The 21,911-nt window shown below is 48.2% G+C and overlaps 9 protein-coding genes across 9 annotated transcripts; 6 read left to right on the top strand and 3 right to left on the bottom strand.

Annotated features, from left to right (window-relative positions):
- Positions 1-812, bottom strand: BDV38DRAFT_262604 (U6 snRNA-associated Sm-like protein LSm4). The gene is made up of 3 exons (XM_032056112.1): positions 633-812; positions 367-558; positions 1-316 (listed from the first exon to the last, which is right to left on the bottom strand). The coding sequence occupies exons 1-3, from the start codon at positions 633-635 to the stop codon at positions 146-148; spliced, it is 366 nt and encodes a 121-aa protein (XP_031908085.1). The 5' UTR covers positions 636-812; the 3' UTR covers positions 1-145.
- Positions 813-2,324: 1,512 nt separating this feature from the next.
- On the bottom strand, positions 2,325-4,245 carry hat1 (histone acetyltransferase catalytic subunit HAT1). Its single transcript, XM_032052865.1, has 4 exons — positions 4,159-4,245; positions 3,807-4,082; positions 3,476-3,740; positions 2,325-3,408 (listed from the first exon to the last, which is right to left on the bottom strand). The coding sequence occupies exons 1-4, from the start codon at positions 4,175-4,177 to the stop codon at positions 2,433-2,435; spliced, it is 1,536 nt and encodes a 511-aa protein (XP_031908084.1). The 5' UTR covers positions 4,178-4,245; the 3' UTR covers positions 2,325-2,432.
- Positions 4,246-4,620: 375 nt separating this feature from the next.
- BDV38DRAFT_297377 (uncharacterized protein) lies at positions 4,621-6,014 on the top strand. Its single transcript, XM_032063115.1, has one exon. The coding sequence runs from the start codon at positions 4,836-4,838 to the stop codon at positions 5,841-5,843; it is 1,008 nt and encodes a 335-aa protein (XP_031908083.1). The 5' UTR covers positions 4,621-4,835; the 3' UTR covers positions 5,844-6,014.
- A 162-nt stretch (positions 6,015-6,176) lies between these two features.
- Positions 6,177-7,372, top strand: BDV38DRAFT_262600 (YidH family protein). Its single transcript, XM_032056111.1, has 3 exons — positions 6,177-6,595; positions 6,655-6,914; positions 6,972-7,372. Exons 1-3 carry the CDS (start codon positions 6,400-6,402, stop codon positions 7,011-7,013), a joined length of 498 nt encoding a protein of 165 aa, XP_031908082.1. The 5' UTR covers positions 6,177-6,399; the 3' UTR covers positions 7,014-7,372.
- A 300-nt stretch (positions 7,373-7,672) lies between these two features.
- BDV38DRAFT_226357 (Mn(2+) transporter ATX2) lies at positions 7,673-9,492 on the top strand. Its single transcript, XM_032052864.1, has 3 exons — positions 7,673-8,019; positions 8,088-9,050; positions 9,114-9,492. Exons 1-3 carry the CDS (start codon positions 7,970-7,972, stop codon positions 9,295-9,297), a joined length of 1,197 nt encoding a protein of 398 aa, XP_031908081.1. The 5' UTR covers positions 7,673-7,969; the 3' UTR covers positions 9,298-9,492.
- A 368-nt stretch (positions 9,493-9,860) lies between these two features.
- BDV38DRAFT_275488 (F-box/WD repeat-containing protein) lies at positions 9,861-13,421 on the top strand (the record flags this gene model as incomplete). The annotated part of the gene is made up of 5 exons (XM_032058039.1): positions 9,861-9,865; positions 11,336-11,669; positions 11,767-12,407; positions 12,470-13,181; positions 13,236-13,421. The coding sequence occupies 5 exons, from the start codon at positions 9,861-9,863 to the stop codon at positions 13,419-13,421; spliced, it is 1,878 nt and encodes a 625-aa protein (XP_031908080.1).
- A 950-nt stretch (positions 13,422-14,371) lies between these two features.
- BDV38DRAFT_226316 (putative C6 transcription factor) lies at positions 14,372-16,174 on the top strand. The gene is made up of 2 exons (XM_032052863.1): positions 14,372-15,260; positions 15,313-16,174. Exons 1-2 carry the CDS (start codon positions 14,685-14,687, stop codon positions 16,096-16,098), a joined length of 1,362 nt encoding a protein of 453 aa, XP_031908079.1. The 5' UTR covers positions 14,372-14,684; the 3' UTR covers positions 16,099-16,174.
- Positions 16,175-16,856: 682 nt separating this feature from the next.
- Positions 16,857-19,516, top strand: BDV38DRAFT_275486 (mitochondrial carrier domain-containing protein; the record flags this gene model as incomplete). Its single annotated transcript, XM_032058038.1, has 5 exons — positions 16,857-16,947; positions 17,106-17,756; positions 17,821-17,944; positions 18,326-19,076; positions 19,160-19,516. 5 exons carry the CDS (start codon positions 16,857-16,859, stop codon positions 19,514-19,516), a joined length of 1,974 nt encoding a protein of 657 aa, XP_031908078.1.
- A 264-nt stretch (positions 19,517-19,780) lies between these two features.
- BDV38DRAFT_226289 (YagE family protein) lies at positions 19,781-21,909 on the bottom strand. The gene is made up of 2 exons (XM_032052862.1): positions 20,217-21,909; positions 19,781-20,153 (listed from the first exon to the last, which is right to left on the bottom strand). The coding sequence occupies exons 1-2, from the start codon at positions 21,709-21,711 to the stop codon at positions 20,077-20,079; spliced, it is 1,572 nt and encodes a 523-aa protein (XP_031908077.1). The 5' UTR covers positions 21,712-21,909; the 3' UTR covers positions 19,781-20,076.
- Between the last annotated feature and the right edge of the window lie 2 nt (positions 21,910-21,911).

The raw sequence follows: 21,911 nt of genomic DNA, 5'->3' as shown, positions 1-21,911 counted from the left end.
AAAAAAAAAAAAAAAAACAAGAGCCAGATACGCCAGGATCATGCTCGACTAACCCGCCCAACGGACCTCATGAATTACCTACATCATCTCCTCGGGGTATCTATCTTTCTCTCACGCCGCTTGTTATCACGTTCTGGGCATATCTTTAACTGCCACCTCGGCCGCGGCCGCGGCCACGTCCACGTCCACCACGGCCTCCCCGATCACCTCTGTCGCCCCGGTGAGAGTGTCCACCACGATTGCGGTTCGGAGGCTGATTTTGCTGTTGTTCCTTGACCATCTCTATAATCTCTTCAGGGATCCGTAGATATTTGATCTAACCCATATTAGTACTCGCCAAGACCACTCGCGCCTTAAACAACCTACATTGTTTCCTCTGATATAGACTTCCGGCAGTCTGAAGAACCGATCACCCTCTGGGCTGGTCTGAACAACCTCTTTGAGTATTAAGTTCATCCAGTTATCGCAATTGGCAAGATGTCCATTCAGCGTTTCGCCGTTTTTAAGTTCCACGAGCATTGGATGGCCCTGGGCGGCCGTGAGCAGTCCTAGGGGTAACTATGGGTAGTATGCCGTCAGTAATCGCAAATCCGAAGACCAAGATGGTCAGCTTTAGTTTGGCGGGTAAATACCATTTTCGGGGATTGATCAGTGTGGGCAATATCAAAGGTAGGCTGATATCCGAAAATGAAGCGGGCGAAGGCTAAGATACAGTCGTTCTTAGCCAAATTAAGTATCCGCTAATAAAGCGACACCGAATAATAGCGACAAAGTATGAAGCACGGCGATTTTGTAGGGAAGAGCGGGCCCTCGTTGTGGTGAATGTGATAACCAAGAAGCTCCGCACGAGCTTCCAGCGGCGGCGGTGATCGCAACCTGGAAATCCGGAGAAAAGCAAGACCGAGATCCGCCAACGACAACATAATAACTATTCCCTTACTGGAGAATAAATAACCCTGGACAGTAATCAGCCCAGAGTGCAACCATTTCCATATGCTTTCCTTTTGGGTCAGTTTACTCATCTACCTGTTTCACCCTGGTTGAGGAGTTCATCTTTATAAGAGTTTCAGAACAACCATACTGTTAATGTAGTACTAGACAAGCTGAGTCGCATACATGTAGTTCAACCACTACATGCGGTAGGCAGCGAATCTAGCGTTACAGTTTCTTTTGATTGCATCTTCTAATTCAGACTTTGTTAGCCCATCAGCCCTCTAGGCGAGCATGGCTTCGTATACGCTATTGTATCGAAGCCAGTTCAAGTCATTGGTCTCTTCGTATGATGTTGCACTTGCTTAAGAAATAAACCAGGAAGGCCAAGACATTCGCAAGGTATTGCTCCATGGTTGCGCCGATTTTCAGGCAAACTGGAGAGATTGCAGAAGTCTTGGGTGTAAGGTCAAGGCGTCCTACATGTCTGTCCCCGCTGCAATCCGCGAGATAAGATACAGCTTTGGCCGGTTCCCTGCGTCACTTGCTGGTGGAGTATGTTCCCGGCACTCCGGGCGTAGTCGATATACTGAATAGTCTACCCTACTGCAGGAGGCAGAACAATATATTGTACCGAGTGATACATCCTACGAAGCTTTACACAATCATCTGCAGTCAGATCATTGTACTCTGAGCAGGCTGTGCCTATTCGAGAGCTAAATATCTCACTTCAATTCACTGCTAAGGGTTTTACTAAAATCTGTTTGGTAGTTATCATTGTGGGTCTTATAGTTACATTAATATTCAGAATCTGTCGCAATACTATATATTGCTGTCGACGCCGAGTGAATCAAGCCACACGGCGTGAAGAAAGACGTCTCCGACTGGCTTATAGGTCCGCAGCGCGGAGATTCAGATAGCAACAATAGTAGGAAGGAAGAATTCAGGGACCAGACCTGGCCCCTTTACTTGACTATCACCTACCCGTCATCCGACAACCGGAGCCGACCCTGCCATCTGAAACTGCCTCAAGTCCATATCCTGAGTCCGGCCTCATGCAGGTTGAGCTACAAGATTTCAGGCGAGCACTTGAATACGTCGGCGAGCTAGTTAGACAACCAAACCGTAACCCAGAAGAAGCGCACCCTTCCAGAAAAGAAATGAATCCCAAGGTTGCCGGACATCAACGACGTAAGAAGCAAATCGCCGAATACGATAGCATCATCCACGGCAGGTCTCTCGACAGTTATATTGTTAAGAACGGGAAGTCTGGTGAGCCTGGATAGTACTTAATCTATTGACTGTAGACAGGCTGCAGACAATAGTCACTGGCTCACCCAGCTACCATGAATGATGCGATTCATTAGTGGAAACAATATACAGATGATAGCATGGATTTGACAACTCGTGAGCGCTGATAGTACATTTATTGAAGTTTCCTTTGGACAATTAAGTCACATGCGTCAACTTTGGGAACCCAAATAGGGGGGAAAGTTCGTAATTTACACCTTCGGACGCTTAGGAGCTTCCAGTTCACCCTCGTCCTCCTCATCCTCATCCTCTAGTGTGAACTTTCTCTTACCGCGCTGATCCCTGGCGGGGGTATCACTGGAACTTGCGGCTGAGTCTTCTAGGACTGCAGTTTCAGGCGATTCACCAGATTCCTCTTGCTTAGCCTTTAGAGCCTCCTCTCTGGCAGTGAAGACCTTTATTAATGATTCGTACCCTTCCTCCACGTTGGTCACTGTCTCCTCAAGCTTCTCGATACGGTCGCTCATCTCTAGCTGGATGAGAAGATCACGAGAGCGCTTGAAGAGACGCTGCTTGACTAGCATGCGCCACCAGTAGTAGCGCCGCTCGTTCGGGTCCGCAGCATTATATTTCTTTATCAATAGACGTGACATATTTGCGCCACCAGCATGACGATACTTGGTCGGAATCTCGCCCAGGAGAAACATTTCCAAGACGTGAGCGAACTGTGTTGAGGCGATCTTATAAGTGGAACGGATATCGTGGAGAAGCTTTGTCGGGATGAGGGCAGATGTTGGGACGCGACGGGGTCGCTGTTTCTTAGGAAGTTCTGCGTAGGGGTCGGGATTGATATTCACGTTGTGTTTAAGAAATTCTGGGCGCAGGATGTGGAAATCTGCGGTATCGCGGAGCGCGTCAAACGCTTCGTTAGGATCTTCGACTGTCAACTCGACAATTGTCGGATCATTGAAGCAAGCGGTATGAATGGTTGTATACAGATGGGTACCATGTCCCGAGCCTTGGTGAGGAGGGAGGATCAGAAACTGGGCAATTCGCAGTCGGGCTGGTAGCTGTGCCGGCCGAATTTCAGGACCTGGGAATGGGTCATTCGTGACCGTAGCTTTCTCTGGGGAATCCCTCTGGTAGAACCACCAGCGATAGGTTGTCGCATATCCGACGATAGAATATTGAGAAGCAGTAGGACTTGGAGGCTTCGCTTTCTCGTACCTGCGATCATCGGTTATTGTCAGCGATACTCAGATATGTCTCCTCAGACAAGAAAAGTTTCTCATACACGAAATAGACTGTCCAGCGCTCAAGTGTCCATTCAGGATCCTCCGTTTCTAGGGGTGTTCCAGCCTCGATGAATAGGGACACGAAGACTTGAGCCCGGTCCAAGAGCCGTCGCACCTGAGGATCAGCGAGTGACCCTGCCCAGATCTCGTATGTTCGTCCTCGAGTGACATAGTTATGGACGAGCTTTCCTGGTGGTACAAAGTCCTTCGCATCTTTGTCTTCTTGGACGGCGTTTTCATAATCAGGAAGGGTGGAGAAAGCCTCTGAAGGTTTACGCATTGGTCAGCTATAATACGGCGGTTTAACCCGATTCCAAGCCGTATACTGACCTTCCGGAATGAAAGGGTTTAATATTTTGATAAGGTCAACTGCTGAGGTGTCGCCCACTGTCTTAAACTTTTCATCGTAGGAAATATGGATATGCGGACGGAGGTCATGAGCAGCGAATCGCAAGCGGATGATCAATCCCTTGTAACCGAAAATAGCTTCATCATCACCAAAAATCGGATAAGTGAACTGGGGATGGAAGCTAGAGAGCGTCTTCGGTTTTTGTTCACCGGGCTGGACAAGAGTGATCTGAACGGCGTCATTAGCGTCGCAGGTCCCTGGACGATACAATTCTTGTCAGCTAAACTGGAGCCTAAATTATCGGATATGGTGAGGCAGGAGAGGGATAATTACAGTCGCCTTCGCTCGCCATTTTGCCTAGGACAGGAGGAAGTAATAAATCCTTAGTTTGAGGGTAGTAGCTGAATGAAGTCAGTCTCTTTCTTATGACGGCGCGTGTTGAATCGCGTTGCGCGAAACTCAGGTATAACCGCTTCGGGTTTAGCTCCTTTGGAGGACTCACTACTAATGACTTCAACACATCCATTCTTAGATGTCAACTGTTTGGTTCAAAAATCAGTGCTAGCACAACCATGCTAATATAATGATATTCTTGAGTTTATAGTCGTCTGAAATAGATTGGCTAGGATGAAGCCAATTAATTACAAGTCGTCTTGACTTTGTATGCTCATTTGACGATACGCTAAGTACTCTTACAATTGTCTTCATTGAGAAAGCAAGTAAAAAAAAGACACAGATTGACATATTAAATCATTGACTGGGCTAGTATGACCTAATGGTCAGTTATGTGCAGTGGTTGACCTCGGTTGCATGGGTAGTGGTACCCCATACAACGCGGCTACGGGCCGCCGTCAATAGCGGGGAGACTAGGGGATTCGACTATACTCCGTAATCGTTATGAGATCTGGAGGGTCCGCCCAGTTCTAACCACACCAAGGTTCATTTTACCATTGAGGGGCATAGTTCGCGCACCAGCACAGTATCAAGGGCTCTAATATACCTCCGGGACAATGTCGGCCACGGACCCTCAGAGGATCACCTTGATCGGATTGGGAACCATCGGTATGTCCATGGCCGCGTTGCACCTGTCTCGTGAGAATGTAACAGTGGACGTATTCGACACAAGACCGGATTTCGACCAGTATCTTCTCAAGACATTACCAAATCTCCTTCATCAAGGTCCACCAGCCAACTCTAAGTCCCAACCATCAACATCAGATGTGGCTTCATTGGTGGCCTCCGGTCGTTTACATATCCACACATCACTAGAAACCGCCTGTGCCTCAGCCACGATAGTTCAAGAGCAAGGACCCGAAAACCTCGAGTTTAAGCAGACCCTCTGGGCTCAGGTGGAATCATTTGCTCCACCGTCTGCGCACCTCTGGACCAGCACGTCTGGCATTGCCGCATCCGCCCAGCAACAAAAGATGGACGATAAAACCCGATTGCTTGTTGTGCATCCTTTCAATCCGCCGCATATCATGCCACTACTAGAGATTGTACCCTCGTCTGATACGTCGCCAGAGCGGATAGAATTTGCTCGCGAGTATTTCTCCGTTTCTGGTTCGAAGCATCGACCTGTGGTGCTCCAAAAAGAGATCCCAGGGTTTGTGGGGAATCGTCTGGCATTCGCGCTACTACGAGAGGCATGCTATCTAGTGCAGGAAGACGTGGTGAGCGCAAAAGATCTCGACACAATCATGATGGCTAGTCTTGGGCCAAGGTGGGCGGGCAATGGTGTGTTCGAAAGCTATCAGCAAGGAGGTGGTGAAGGTGGGATCCAAGCTTTTCTGGACAAACTAGGTGGCACTATGCAGGTCGTGTGGGATAATTTGGGCAAAGTAAATGTGTTAGGAGATGAAAAGACCAGTTGGAAGGAGAAGGTCGTCACGCAGGCCAACGAAGCTTACGGAACCCTGACACCAGGACAAGTCCGCGAAAAAGAAGAAAGACTGAAGGACTTTGTGGCGATACAGACTAAGAAGTACGGACATGATGTACCTGAAGCATACCTATAAGGGATTCTGCTAGTACTTTATGATGTAGTGCAAGAAGTATCATAGCCCAATGCGAATATGACGTCATTCGGCACATCCTAGTAGAATCACTCTGAAGAGGTTGTTAAGCAAAGCGCAGGCTCGTTAGTTCCACGCAGATGAGATGAAATACAAATTTATGCAGCTGTACTCTGTATGTCAAGTGCAACTTGTAAGGTTGAAATGGACATGTGCTAAATATGGGCATGCAAGGAATAGCTGAGTAGTCATATTTGTACTCGCCCTTACTCTGTTATCATACGCTTACCCTACCAAAGAATTATCTAAACGATTGACCTAAGGGCATCTTAATATTGATCTCCATACACAGACAATGCGATTGTTATCTTTCCCTATTATTGGGCGGATAGTAGGTGGGGAACGGCTTGCGCGTAGGCAACCTTTCAAGTTTCTCTGTTCAATTAAGCTTCAACCTCCACAAATTCTACACCTGCAGGTCTCAAGGACGACATGGCTGTTACCTGTGGGTCTGATCCCGATAACCTATGAATTAAAAAGATCACTCTTTCGCTGTTAAATGGATAGCGTTGAGTTAGATAATACGTCACCGCGCAGAAAAGTTGTCAATGACGCTCCACAAGAAGATTCAAGGGTGCCAGATCGTAGCGACGGAATACATACAATGCAGGATAGCAATCGCTTGCGCAAGTGGTGGTTGACCGAAATTCGCCCGGAAGTAGCTGCTGAAGATGGAGACCCGAGAGACTTCCTTGGTATGTCATTCCAAAAAGATACAGCAGCTTGATTTCCATTTACTTACCTAAAAGCACAGCCCTTGAGAGAACATTTCTAGCGTATGTTCGCACGGCAAATGCGCTTGCTTCGTTTGCGATCGTCGCAGCTCAGCTGTTCATCCTCCATCATGATTCTGTCGTGGCTGGGAAAGTACTGGCTTGTTTATCGCTTGCATTTGCTATATATATCCAGCTGATGGGTGCTATGCGGTATTTTAGGCAGCAAAGGTCGCTTCAGCGGAGAAAGTGCTATATATGGAACCCAGAGAGTATCAGGGTTGCGTTGTTATTCTTTGTGGTAAGTGTTCTGTGTCGACTTTGCCCTTTCGTGGTTTATACTGAGAAGCTTTTGAAGATATCTACTGTAGCCCTAGTGCTAGTGGTTGTGTTTGGATAGCCCGGAAGACGAGCAAGTCCACGTGTTGACGTGCACGCTCTCCAGGAATTAGCTTCGTCCTGAAATATACATACTTAACTTTTTTTGGGGGGGGGGAATACGCTTAGAAATCTACAGCCAATGTACAGCAGTGCCAATTGATAACGAGCTTTCGATCAGGCGTTTGAATGGATTGCCTACTAGTTCATACAATTTTAGAACTAGTAGACCTACATACATAGCATACAGTGTCAACGTCAAGTATCTTAATACAGGCCCTTGCTTTTACTTCTAAATTCTCTAAGATGCATTAAAATTGACAGTGGAAGTAAAAATATCTTCATAGTCGAGGATATTGAGGACTTCTGGAATAAGAACATGTACATCAAGTTCCCTCCGCAAGCATCATGAAACGACGAATGCGGCAGGCGAAGCTTCACCTTAAGTTTAACATCAAAAGAAAAAGGAAAGAAGTATCAATGTATCGGCGTTAAGAAAATTCTCAACAGAAGCCCATGGCCCCTGTAGGAACTTGTATGGAAACAAGCTCAGGAGAAGCTACCTTTCGTTCTTCGGTATATTATCCACTTGTTGTTTTACATTCAAAACTATTTATTTCATTTGATTCCAGTCAGTCCCCTGGTGCTGTGGGTCTTCCCGTCGCTGGGGCGGTTCCGATCCCTTTTCCAACTGCGGCGGATCGCAATCTCTCCAACCACACGCCACGTCTTCAGTCCGACCTTAAAGCCATCTCCGAAGGATTGTTCGTTGCGCCGGTTCTTCCTGTTCTCCAATTTCTACGCCGCATCGTGTTGCCCGTACCGCCATACCACACATTGGCCGAGCAAGGGCATTCGGAAAGGGTGTCTGCGGGAAACAACAACAGTCTTAGTTATTCCGCAATTGGCATCATGATTGAAGTCCTCTAGAGAATCCGAGACACAGTTCTGGAAAAAAAAAAAAAAAGGAGGCCGACCATGGAGGGACTTTTCACTTTGCTCGCATTGAGCATTGTGATGGCAATTACGTGAGTCTATTTTCATTTATTACCCCACTATGTGAGTTTTTGCGGACTAACAGGCCGATCTGGCATAGATCCTTTGTTGTGGGCTCGTTACCACTTGCATTTACGCTTTCTTCCTCCCAGTTGCGACTAATATCGTCCCTTGGCATGGGAGTTTTGGTCGGGACATCCTTGATTGTGATTATCCCGGAGGGGGTAGAAACTTTATACAGCGCAAACTTACCCAATGACCGAAAAGCACTCAGCAGTCGTTCGACGGGGGCCATAACTTGGCAGCACCAGAATATTCCGACAGTCGCTACTGCTATGATTCACACTCCTGAGGAAATCAACTCCCTTAATGTCCCTGTATCCTCTTCCTCGGATACATCGACTTTGTTGCCCATTTCCGACTCCACGCCGTATGTCACACGCCGTGAGCAGAAAGGAAAGGAGGAGGCATCAGACGAAGACAAGAAGAAAGCACACGACGACGAAGGGAGCTCACCACATGCCTGGATTGGAATCGCACTCATTAGCGGTTTTATCCTCATGTATCTTATCGACAAGCTCCCGGAATTCGCAGCGCCGGCCAAACAGCAACGGACGCCATATCATATTTCTCTCGATAACCTAGGCTCTGGATTACGTCGCAATTCATCCCCCTCTCGAGAAGGGGGGCTTCTGGATGCTGGAAATAGCCCCAGGAGCAGCCACAGCTTCGCAACAACCACCGGGCTTGTTATCCATGCAGCTGCTGACGGAATCGCTCTGGGAGCCTCAAGTTCCGATACCGGCCTAAGCTTTATTATATTCCTCGCCATCATGGTCCACAAGGCCCCAGCATCTTTTGGTCTTACGTCAATCTTGTTGAAGCAGGGTCTCTCCAGCCGCGCTGCGAGGGCGCATTTACTAGTCTTTAGCCTGGCGGCGCCCTTGGGCGCATTGGCGACTTTCTTATTTGTACAAGTCATGGGCTCAGGGTCCAGCAGTGACTTGACTGCTACTCAGTGGAGAACTGGGGTCCTTTTGTTGTTTTCGGCTGGCACATTCTTGTGAGCCTTCCATAACCCAACATACTACCTAAGAATCTACGATGGCTAATGGTCTTTTCGCAGGTACGTCGCCATGCACACGATGCAGGAGAACAATCCAAGTGCTGTCTCACGTGAGACACAAGGGAACGGATATGGCGACTCAAGAGACATTCCGTCCAAGTCCAACAAATCCATGAGGGATTTGATTGCTTCTGTTGTCGGCATGATTTTGCCGCTGTTCCTGCAGCTCGGCCATGTCCACTGATATCTTTTTCACGGCCATCTACTATTCTTACTGCTAAACTGGACCTTTCCACAGATTATAGCGATAACACACTCATCTTCATACCCACGGTTAAATGTTTGTTTGCATTTGCATGGAGATTTAGCGTTCAGATTAGGAACATAGACTAGAAAGTCTTCTGGTGACGGAGCATGTCTGTCTATCTACTGGTTGATGGCTCTCGTATATGCTGCGATTCATGTATTCTCTTGTTATATGTATGGGAAGGCTATTTTGGTCTTGTTGCTTCAAAGTTCTGCGCCGCTTGGTGCCTAGACCACGCGACCGGATCCCTTTTCAGAAGTTTCTGCCTATTGTGTTATTCATTTGCTTGTGACCATCTCGGTCATCATTGCATGCTCTGAACGGGATCAGATTGACGTAGACCTGGAGTTAAAGCAGTTATATAAAGCCGGAGGGGAGCCAAGCGTGTAGACAATCCTAGATACCCCGGCTTCGCTCAGACCGGTAATTGACTGGTGATGCAACAATTTGTCAAGTCTGACATACCCCGGAATCTGCACAGTTCCATGGTCGGATGCTGCATGCCGTGCGCTTACCCAAGGACTTGGGACAAGTAGAATCTGGGATACACTAGTTGGATCCGAAAAGGTTAAGTTATTGTTCATTTTGTTGTTGGATGTAGTAGCAGTGGAATTGAGTGTGCAAGAGAGAATCCTGGCAACTGGGCATATTTGTACTCAAACAAAGAGAGCTTGTTGAATGCAAATTGGCTGGCTGTTCAAGCTTTTCCTGTCTTCTTTTTTTTTTTTTTTTTTTTTTTTTTTTCCTTTTTTTTTTTTTTTTTTTTTAATTCTTTACCTCATCATATATTGTCTCTTTCCTCTTTTCGCCTTGTCCGACCGACACCGTCCTCAGTCGATCCCTGCCATGCAGGACTGGTTAGTACCTACTGATTAGCGTCCTCTGAAACTATCCAGACAGTGTGCTCTACCAGAGATTCTTCACGGCCATAGGATTACATTTTCCCAATTCTATACGACTGAAACGGTAACTTGAAAATAAGTGTTTGAACGAAAAGAGATAATTGCAGTGGGACCGAATTTTTCGAGGAAAAAAGGGAAAAAAAGAGAGAAAGAAATTACTCACAGACACACACACACACACACAGAATCTGTCTGACTATTTGAATGGTCGAAGATACTACACCTGTTCACACATACTTATCATCATTCCCACGAGGTCTTTTTTTTTTTTTTTCCTTTTCCCTCCCGGCTAGTATTCATCAAGTACATGTACGGAAAGTGGATCGACAAGGCACTAATCAGATGCGTCGACTGCTTGGCGGGTCTGCTTTCCAATAACCGCACCTGACGAACCCCATCAACGAGTCACGACATTGCATGATTATTCGAGATTAAATAAGGTACTCGTCAGTCTTGTTCTTTCTCCGCTTGCTTGCCTGGTGAGCGACCCGACTGCTGGCATCTGGATGGCCTGGAGAGACGCTCAAGGTCGTGAGTACTACTTTTCACCACCACTTCTCACCTCCAGTTGATCGGTTCGCTTTTCCCTCTTTTTAACGTCTTCTCTTCCCTTGTTCTATTCCTCTTCCCCCTATTTCCGGGCTATCGCCAGTCAGTTTCCCAATCCGACCGTCGGAGATCGTCCGCTTATTATATCGCTATTTTCCTACTCCTTCACCTAACCAGCGTAACATCGTATTTCTTCCTATATTATTATTTTTCTTTCTTTATATTCCCCTTCCTCGTTCCCGTACATTCTCTATATCTCCTAAGACACTCGTTCTTCCTTTCTCGATCTATGAACGACCTAGAATCCCGAGGCATTTGTGTGAGGAGAGATCGATATTCGTGAAGGTTGGGTAGTGTGTGGTGGATGATATAACCGCCTTACAGCGCGCCACTTTCTCACCCCTCGGACGTTCTTCTTCCACTCGGGTCGCCAACGGGATGAGTCCGCGGAGTGTCCCTGAACAGCTGGCGCCAGCCCATACCCGAACGTGTTCGGCCACGGATTCGGTCGCTTCGCTTTCGAGTGCTCATTCGAGGTCGTTATCTTCAAACAAAACTATTACATCGATCCCTCCAAATCTCCTACCTTCAGCACCCGCATCGCCGCCTACCCCGGCTCCTAGTCCCACCCCTCATCAGAGGCCTCCGACATGGCAGTCGGCCGATGAAGACGATGACGCTTTCCTTCTAAATGCCAGGATTCATTTCAGTTCCCTGTCCAGCTCCAAAAGGCAGAAGTTCTTGGAAGGTATCCTTAGTCTATGTGATAGCCAACGTCTGAGCTTTGTCTCTAGTTACGTCAGCCCTCGTTTGAGGAAGGACCCGTTTCTGGTCTTTCCCACTGAATTATGCTTGCGAGTATGTAATATGGACTTCCGGCCGTGCGGCTACTGGCGTATGCCAACTTGCGAACTCCGCTGACTTTTGGCGTGCTCTCCTTCGTCGCTTCGCTTAGGTACTTTCGTTCATCGATGATCCAAAGACATTAGCAAGAGCATCTCAGGTATCGAGGCGTTGGCGGGAACTATTGAACGATGACATCACATGGAAAAACCTCTGCGAGAAGCATGCGTATGCGTCTCGTAAGTCTTCGGAGGATGACCGGGATTTCGTCGACCCTTTCCACACTCAACATATGCGTACTATCTCTGGCACAAACTCCCTGGCTGGATCGAGGAGTTCGCTCACTTCCAGCCATCAGTCCCAGGATAGCCACCCCGGTCTGACACGCTCCCTGTCAGGGGACTGGCTTGCGTCAGCAAGCTTGTCTTCACGAAAGCGGAGAGTTCGGCCTTTGTCATACAGGACCCATTTCAAACAGAAATATATGGTGGAATCCGCCTGGAATAAAGGCGGGCGATGCACCCAACGGCATATCACACCCGATCAGGGAGTCGTTACGAGCCTGCACCTCACACCGAAGTACATTGTGGTTGCTTTAGACAACGCTAAGATCCATATCTATGACACCAATGGAGATAATCAGAAGACCCTGCAAGGTCATGTGATGGGTGTATGGGCTATGGTCCCCTGGGATGACATACTGGTGAGCGGTGGCTGTGACCGTGAGGTCCGTGTCTGGAACATGGCTACTGGGTAAGCCGAGTCTTTCATGCCAGTATTCCAGGGCAGAGATACTGACTTTTCATCTGAAACAGAGCCGGTATCTACCTATTGCGTGGTCACACGTCAACTGTGCGCTGTTTGAAAATGTCTGACAGGAATACGGCTATCTCGGGGTCTAGAGATACCACGCTGCGGATATGGGATCTGACTTCAGGAACTTGTAGAAATGTTCTGGTTGGACACCAGGCTAGTGTCCGGTGCCTAGCGATTCATGGGGATTTAGTTGTTTCCGGAAGCTATGATACTACTGCACGCATTTGGAGTATCTCTGAAGGGCGATGCCTCCGCACTCTTTCGGGCCATTTTAGTCAAATTTATGCAATCGCCTTCGATGGCAGGCGGATCGCTACCGGTAGTTTGGACACCAGTGTGCGGATATGGGACCCGCAAAGTGGCCAGTGCCATGCTATCCTCCAGGGCCATACATCTTTAGTGGGGCAGCTGCAGATGCGGGGTGACACACTCGTCACTGGCGGCTCGGACGGGTCTGTCCGTGTTTGGTCTCTGACCAAAATGACCCCAATCCATAGGCTAGCGGCACATGACAACAGCGTGACAAGCCTTCAGTTTGACAGCTCGCGGATTGTCAGCGGTGGTAGTGACGGTCGTGTTAAGGTGTGGAGTCTACAAACTGGACAGTTACTCAGGGAATTGTCCTCACCTGCAGAGGCGGTTTGGAGGGTGGCCTTCGAAGAGGAAAAGGCTGTGATCATGGCGAGTAGATCGGGTCGGACAGTCATGGAGGTAAGAGTCCCATAATGTTGACCGGTGATCAATTGATTGATCATATATTTGCAGGTTTGGACTTTCTCGCCTCCCCCCGAGGAAGATACAGATGAAATTGTGCCACCGAGCTCATCAAGTACTCCTGGGATGCGTCCTGCCGAAGACGATAGTCGGCAGAGAGCATACCATTCAGACCCTCCCACGATACCTCTGGGCAACGATGATGACCAAATAATGCCGGACGCCCCTTCCTCCTAGCACGCTCTTCTCCCATGATTTGACGTTCGCATATGACGATCATATAATCTTTCCCCCGCCTTATTATGACTGACGTAATAATCAGAGCATCTACTTTGTTTCCGACGACCTCTAGGATCTTGTCGCATTCGAAGCATACAGTCATCAGTTTTGACCAGCTATCACGGACCAGGATTTGCATTATGGGTGTTGGTTTTTCTTTTGCTTTCCAAAACCGTACCGTTGTCCGTCCCCACGAACTACAACGCAGATGGAGTTCCAGGTGGGGAATTGTCTGCCTTTGTGCGACCAAATACCTTATACCTACCGGCGTACCAGCATTAATTGTTTTCTTAAGACTTGTTTTTATTTATAATAGGTTAGATGATATCCGCCTCAGGAGGTGATGTATTCGAGATCTAAAGGGGTCTGTGGCCGTTCTAACTACATAAAATCGAAGAGAATATATGGGGTCCAATCCCAATAACATATACAGACTGTATTATCATGAGTGAGAACGTTTGTTCTATTCGATGTTGTACTGTACATTTTAATTGCCCATCGGGACTTACACTTCTTCGTAAGAGTCGGGTAATGTAGGTACGGTACTGTATTGTAATTTATTGTCTTATTGCTTACTAAAACCCCATGTGGCATTGGCTTCTCCGCATCCCCGCTAGAGGCATGGAGGCAATCACTAACAATAGTGGGATTTTATCTGTCCGTGTGCGTCTTTCGAGTTACATCGCAACAGAGTTTGCCAAGGTAGACACCTGACCGACCAGATACTTGTATCTTAGGTTAAACTGTACTCATTATGCTCAATGGTCCGGCAGGTGTAAGGTTCTTGACAAAGACTTTTCAACTTTGAACAAGATTCAACTCTTTCCCATCTCTTCTTCTCTCCTTCGATTTATTTGCTACTGTCTTCTGTTATACCTGAAACATTCACTGGAACGGATTCACTCGAGCCACAGTATGCCAATATGGTATATGGGGGAAAGCCGAGCACGGGATGCTACTTATGCCGCAAACGGAAGATCAAGGTAGGACTGTAACAAGAACCTTGTTAGCTTAGCCTCATTTTCACCTTCTTTACCCGGCTGGACTCTATGGAATCCAAGGGTTCATTCATCTTGATTCGGACCACAAAGCTAAGCGCAACTTAAAAAGTGTGATGAAGCGCTGCCGGGATGTCGAAACTGCTCTGTATACGGGCGCCCATGTCCAGGATATCGACCAGATACAATTTTCCGTAATGAGACCCAAAAAGTGGAACGGCTCATGAGGAAAAGGAGTACCACACCCACTGATAGCCAGCGCAGCAGTCGGAGTACCTCCGTTAGTCCTAGCAGTCCAGAACTGTCACTAATACTTCCCCAAATCGCTGACTCCACGTGGGAGGAACGAGCAGTCTGCCACTTCTTTGATCAGTTCACGTGTATTAGTGATGAGTATTTGAACCATCTGGGCTTCTTGCCTTCCCTGTATGCTACATGTAGGGACAGTAGGCAAGACGATTCAGTATCATCCTGCTTGAGGCTGGCAACCGAAGCAACTGCTCTCATAACACTAAGCAACCATATGAAGGCGCCTCCACTTCTTCTCAAGGCAAGAGGATACTATGGATTGGCGCTCCATGGGCTTCGGCGCTTACTGAGCACACGGTCTCAGGCAGTCAGAGACGAAACTTTTGCCACGATGGTCATTCTCTCTATCTTTGAAGACATCGCTGGAGAACGAAAGGGGCTTCACAGCTCACATACAAAAGGATTCGGGCTTCTGATGGGCATGCGAGGTGAAAGCCAATTCAGCCATGCACAAGGTCGCGATTTGTTCATCTGTGCTTATGCACATACTGTTAGTTCCAATGTACCTGATTATATGCGGAGAAAACTGACGAGCTGCGTAGCTTATTGAGAGCATTGTCCTACGGACTCGGCCGCGAAATGCTAGCACAGAATTGATTGTCGGACAACTTGACGGATCCGAGCCGGTGGCTATGTTAATGCTAACGGCATCCAAGATTGGCCAGCTATTCGCCGAAAGTTCTTCCCATAAGGGGCCATTAGACATAGATACCATTACACAACTCAACACATGGATAGAAACTGGCAGCCTTTTAGCTCTGGAGATGGCCAACTGGAGTCAGCATTTACCGGACCACTGGCTTCCTCTCGTTGTCTATACGGCTACGGGTGGACCGCTCATGACTTATCAGAGTGCATCTATTGCAGCAATTTGGACATACTACCGCGCGGCCCGGATTAGCCTCCAAAGACATTTACTTGATCTACGCCAGACCCTTGCCTCTCTCGTCGGTGACAACCAGGCCTGCGACGTCGACCGCGATGCGGCGCTGGAGGAGATTCAGGAGATGACCACCGATACCTGTCGGAGTATTCCCTTTTCATTGGGGGATATCGATGCACTTGGTCAATCGATCCCAGCCTCTGCTGAGGGACGACCGCCCGTTCGCGCTCTTTACGGATACATGATGCTGTGGCCGCTATGGTATGTTCTGACGTTCGGCATGGGCACAGCGGCACAGATAGAGCAAATCCGAAGCGCATTGGGTAGGGTCGGTTCCGTGCTGGGCATCAAGCTGGCGCTTATCCTGGCGCAACAGGGAAGCATGTCCCACCATGCAACTGCATTGACCCCAAACCCTTACCGTTTCATACCATCGACGATCTAAACCCCCTTGTACATGAAGCCTGTTGGATGGGCATTGTCAATATGGTTTACGACTGCCCTGTATAATGCTTATGAATTCCTGTACTATTGGCGTAAGAGATGGGCTTTTCTCTCTCCTCTTGTATATTTGGATTAAATTTATATATCCTGTTTTTAGCCTCTATCTATAATAGACAGTGTTTTGGCCAAGCTCCGGTTGTGGACGGATATAATGACGTCATTAATATTGGCTCCACTTGTGACATAAACGAACAGGGAATTAATTTGTAGTCGAGTAACACAGTACTTCTGGTGCATAAATCTGGGTCAAATACCAAGCCTCTTTTGCACATCGGCACTCCACATCCGAGGTGGTAGCGTGTACTGCTACCAGTCCAGCTCAGGACTGTATGCCGGCTTAGCCGTTCACGGACCCTTGAACTACCAAAGCCAATGTCGTTTGGCAACCAGTTACTGGTCCAGGCCCCGAGATAAGCTGTGATTGCTGACGACATTGTCCTGATTTAAGTTCTATATAGCCTAACCGAATACCCCTCGGCCGACCCTGCTTCATATCACACATTCTTGGGGATCTTGGGACGATTCCTCCCTTCACCATAGTCAATTAATTCTGTTTAGAGGTTTAGAATCCTTCTTTCAGCTGCATTACATAAAATTCGGCGCACTTGAGCCTTGCCTTTTTGCTGCATCCAAGTAATCACGCTTCTCAGTCACACCAGTTGTCGTAACCTTTCCAGATTTCACCATACAACCGCCGATATGGCTATGCAGGAACGCAAACTTCCTATGGGGAAGATCGAACCTAATACGGGCAAATATTTCGTTAACTGTGCTCTAGGAGGCATTATTGGTAGGCTTCTTCGGAATGATTGGCAATATCCTTGAGAAAATCAATACTAACGTATCTCTTCTTTTTCCTTTGGTCGTGATATACAGCATGTGGTAAGTTCTCAATACGAAAGCATGTTGCTCTCCATGGGCTACATCTAACGTTGGAATTGTCTCTAGGACCTACCCATACATCGGTAACACCACTCGATCTGGTCAAGTGTCGCCGTCAGGTTGATCCCAAGATCTACACATCTAATATCTCAGCATGGCGCTCTATCTTCGCCAAGGAAGGACTCCGCGGAGTATTCTTTGGCTGGTCTCCCACATTCATCGGGTATTCCTTCCAGGGCGCAGGTAAATATGGATTTTACGAGTACTTCAAGTATCTATACGGCGACCAAATGTTCCCCGGCATGAACCGTACGGTGGTATACCTAGGCGCCAGTGCCTCTGCCGAATTCCTTGCAGACATGGCCCTCTGCCCCTTCGAAGCTATCAAGGTGCGCATGCAGACGACTCTGCCGCCCTATGCGCAGACGATGCGCGAAGGTTGGAGCAAGATCGTTGCCCAAGAAGGATTCGGCGGTTTGTATAAGGGGCTGTATCCGCTCTGGGCGCGACAAATTCCTTACACTATGACCAAGTTCGCTACCTTTGAGGAGACGGTCAATGCGATCTATAAGACTTTGGGCAAACCGAAAGAGAGCTGCAGTGGACTGCAGCAGACTGGAATTAGTTTCCTGGGCGGTTACATTGCTGGCATTTTCTGTGCGATTGTTAGCCATCCGGCTGATGTTATGGTTAGCAAGCTTAATGCTGATCGTCAGGGTGAGTTGAGTCTGATGAGTCTTGATGGAGTTGTCATTGTGATTTGGTGCTGATGGTATCTTAGCTGGTGAGTCAGCCATGAAGGCCGTGTCGCGCATTTATGGAAATATCGGATTTTCGGGCCTATGGAACGGTCTTCCCGTCCGTATCGTCATGTTGGGTACACTGACTGGATTTCAATGGTTGATGTAAGTGGTCCATCATCTTCTCTGGTAGGAAACGACAGTGAATTGACGGATTTTATATAGTTATGACTCGTTCAAGGTATTCCTTGGTCTTCCGACGACGGGTGGGCATTAAATCTTACCTACCGGCCGATCTAGATACCAGTACTATGAGCTCAGTAGATAGTCTAGAATGATTAATGTTCATGATGCACGAATTCGGTAGTTCCTCGTATATGCCATAGTAATTGTCGTGATTGTCTAGGGCACCGCTGACCGCCTCCGATCACAATCCGGCAGAATGGCAGCCACGATTCCAAACCATCGCCAGTCCAGCAATCAGACATCCAGCGAATGCGGCAGAATTCTGTCATTTGAACTCGGCGCCACTCATTGCGAGACTAGCTTTAACTCGGACAGTGTTTGTGGCTTTAGTAAACTCAAAGGTCCCTGTTGTCTCGTACCTCGCCGAAGAAACTTACCGGTCCCGTGGAAAGGGATCCCCGACTACTTTCGCATCCTCAAGACATACACAGCACATCTCACTCGCCGGTCCTTTGTCCCTGAACACCCTGTTGACTGGGAGTCTGAGACCAAGTGTTACTCCGCGCAACCCCCATCAATACGCAGCGAGACCTCAATTCACCCATCCAAACCCCTCATCTACGAATCAAATCACCTTTTATCTCAAGTCTCGACTTTTACCCTGGACCCTCGACAACAACAATTCAATCCAAACCACAACGAAATCTGCCATACAGCATTAAACACAATGGAGCCATCTACAAATCAGTCAACATCAATCGAATCCTCGAACCCCCCGAGTGTCGAACATGCCTACAAACGCAAATGCGTCGCCTTAAAGAAGCGCTTAACTGAGATCGAAAGAGAGAACGATCTGATGCGCGTCCGTAACCACCGCGGGTGGCAATACATCCAAAAGATGCGTCTTGAGTCATGCATCCTGCTCGAGCGCCTAGCCAAGGTCACCGGCATGGCAGAGGAGGCCCAGGCAGGCGTCAGCCCGGAGCTACGGGCCCGCGCCGCGGCTATGATGTCTAATGCGGCGGTTCTGGATCCTGGTGACAAGGAGGGTGGTAGTGGTGTGTATTATGCGGATGACACGGAGGGGAGCTCGGATGAACAGCCGCCTACTGTTAGTTTTTTTTGTTTTCTTTTTCTTCTTTCTTTCTTCCCCAAAACCCCCTAACGAATGGGAATTAACTAATGTTATCACAGCCCCAAGAACGGCCTCTCCGTGTGAAACGATCCCGGAAATCAAATGTCGGCGACGGTGTAGATGATGATGCCACCCCCTCTGCTAACAATGCGCCCGAGTCTTCGTCCGCTGCTGGATCAGCCTCGCTTCCGCGGTTAGCGCCTGCACCATCGCAGGAGGACATGACTTCTTCATTCCGCATCCAGGCGGGCAACGACTCGGCACAAGATAAAGAGAACAATACCGGCTCCGGAAGTGACCGTGGTGGTAGCCAGAACCCGGAGTCCGGGTCAAGAGAACCTGGCCAAGGAGAGGTCTCTGTGGAGCCGACAACGCCTATGGACATGGATACTAAGGAGTCGAAGGAGGACAGTTAGTTTGGGGGTTTTTTCTTTGCGCTTAGTGGATGATGGGTTGGTGGTTTTGTATCTTTATCTTATATTCTTTGTTTTTGTGACCATTTTCTTCTTTTTTCTCTATATCTAAAGGGGGTTCTCGGGGTTCTTGTTTGTTCATCTTTACTAAAATTCAGACTAGGGAGTTTGCTTTTTTTCATATCCCGCTTTTTGTCTTTGGTGATGGCTAAGGTGCGAAATATACATTCTGTTCGTGGGATGGGGAACGATGGTATCGATTACGTGGTAGATGACAGCTACGGTTACGAAGTTGCATCTTTTTGATAAATAAATAGCGTGTGTTGGTGTATATGGTGCTGAAAAGTTCTTCTTATTCGGTCTTTGCACCCGCCTGTCTAGCTCATGTCATATTGTATTGTACATGGGGTGGTTATGCGTAGCTATCATAGCAATGCGATCTTGCCCGTTCGCCCTGACGCCAGTACCAGTACAATGCAATGGGGTGAATAATTAATAAAAGGAAAGGTAGATAGATCGGTCTGTGAGCAAGATGAAGCATATGATCGTCCGATGACCAGAATTTAGTCAACGCCAGCATATAGGTCGACCACGATGTTGATGGCTGCGACAAGGATCTCTGCAGCGATGAGGACAATGACTGTGCATTTATATTAGCAACTAATGTCTGAGTGTATTAGCGTAGTTGAAAGTGATGACTTACCGATCCATTCTAGATACTCACCGTGTCGGTGAGTTAACTGGTCTTTGAGAACGGCCAGGAGATCTGCAATTACGTCCAGTCGTTCGTTTAGGAGGCTGACTCGTTGGTCCATCTCGAGGTAGCTCCGCACGGCCTGGTAGACCGGTTCCAACTGTGGTTCTGCCCACATTAGTTCTGGACTGTCCAGGACCGAGCCCTGAAGATGGATATTGATTCGTAGAATGAACAATTCTCCGACTTGCATGTTTATCTGTCGCCGCGTGAGATTGACACTTCCTGTCTGTGCGATTTGGGCAGGTAATGGTGCAGTATTCGAGATCGTTTCTGAGACAAGATCCTCGAAAAGAGAGGTCTTCACGGATTGAGCGAGAGCATGCGAGATGGCCAGTTTGATCATGTGGTTTCGTGGATCGCGCAGAGAGATGAAGTCGTTGTATATCCGTGCTTGGTATTCGCGCGCATAGTAGAAATTGAAGTTTTCGACCTGCGTATCTTCGGGACTTAAGATGGAGGTTGCGAATTTAGAGATATCAGACAGGAACCGGGACTCTTGTGCGGGCGACATGCCCCATATGACGACCGTACCATAGTCAAAGAGGAATACCTCCGGGGTGTGGATTGTAGTGTCGAAGTCTGGGGTTTCAGATTGAGTTTCCGCCACGGCATTTTCAGATTGGTGGGCCTCTGAGTCTCGAAGGTCGATGAGGTCCTCTCTCCGGGATTTAGTATTATCTTCGATTTCAACCACGCTGTCGGAGAACCTGCGCTCAGTGGTTGGTCTCTGGAAGGTTTCCCCCATGCCCACGTTATTTGTGCCAACATGATTTTCTGATGTACTTCTTTGCTTTTCTTCGTACAGGTAGTCGAAAGGCGAGTAGACACACTCATCGTAGAGTTTCGGATTGGCTCCACGGGTCTTGGACCTCGACTTGAGAAACCTGGTCGCTCCGTCTAGTCGATATGAATTGGCTGTACAATATGCTGTCACGCGGGGTAGTCGTTCTCTGTCTGCCTTGCCCAGTCTTGCAGCATGGCTTCGAGCAGTGGGCTCTTTAATCCGTGCGATTTGCGAGTAGACGTCCGACGGGAATTCGCCTTCAACAGCCTCCTCGGTTATCGGATCAGGGAGAAGTTTCAATTTCTGGGCTTTCTTTGTTGTTCTTTGCGGGCCGACTTTGGGTGCTGCAGGCATTGAGGGAGCTGCACTATAGGGCGCTCCATGGCTATTCCGGCGACGGAGCTTGCTGTTCAATGCGGAAAGTCCAGTCGGTCGTTGCGGGGTATCCTGAGAACTGGGGAATGACGAAGGGCCGGAATATAGTGTTCTGACTGGAGCGTTTGTAGAAGTGGTATCGTGGTATGTGCTGACTGTGGTGAGAGGGTTGAAGGTGACTGTCCGCCGGTTCGCTCGCGGTGACGTATTGGATGTTGCGGGTTGTTGTTGGTGCTGGGGGAGCAGGGGGGTTGTTTCTGCGGTGGAAGCCATGTTGGACATAGTAGGTGAAGATGATCATTAGAAGCCTGCCATTGATGGGCAGGTGAAACGTTTAATAATGAGCAAAGAATCACTCCGGAAGATCTTTCCGTCGAAATGGAGGTGAAGAATGGATTGACCAAGCTGCAAGCTTTCGCACGTGCGCCCACCAGAGGCTAACCTGCTATAGAAAAAGCTGCATCCACTTCGACTTCTGCCAA

Source organism: Aspergillus pseudotamarii, assembly GCF_009193445.1.
Source record: "Aspergillus pseudotamarii strain CBS 117625 unplaced genomic scaffold BDV38scaffold_93, whole genome shotgun sequence".
Classification (NCBI taxonomy): Eukaryota; Fungi; Ascomycota; class Eurotiomycetes; order Eurotiales; family Aspergillaceae; genus Aspergillus; species Aspergillus pseudotamarii.
Note: the sequence above shows the minus strand (reverse complement) of the source record. Positions and strands in the feature narration are given on the sequence as shown.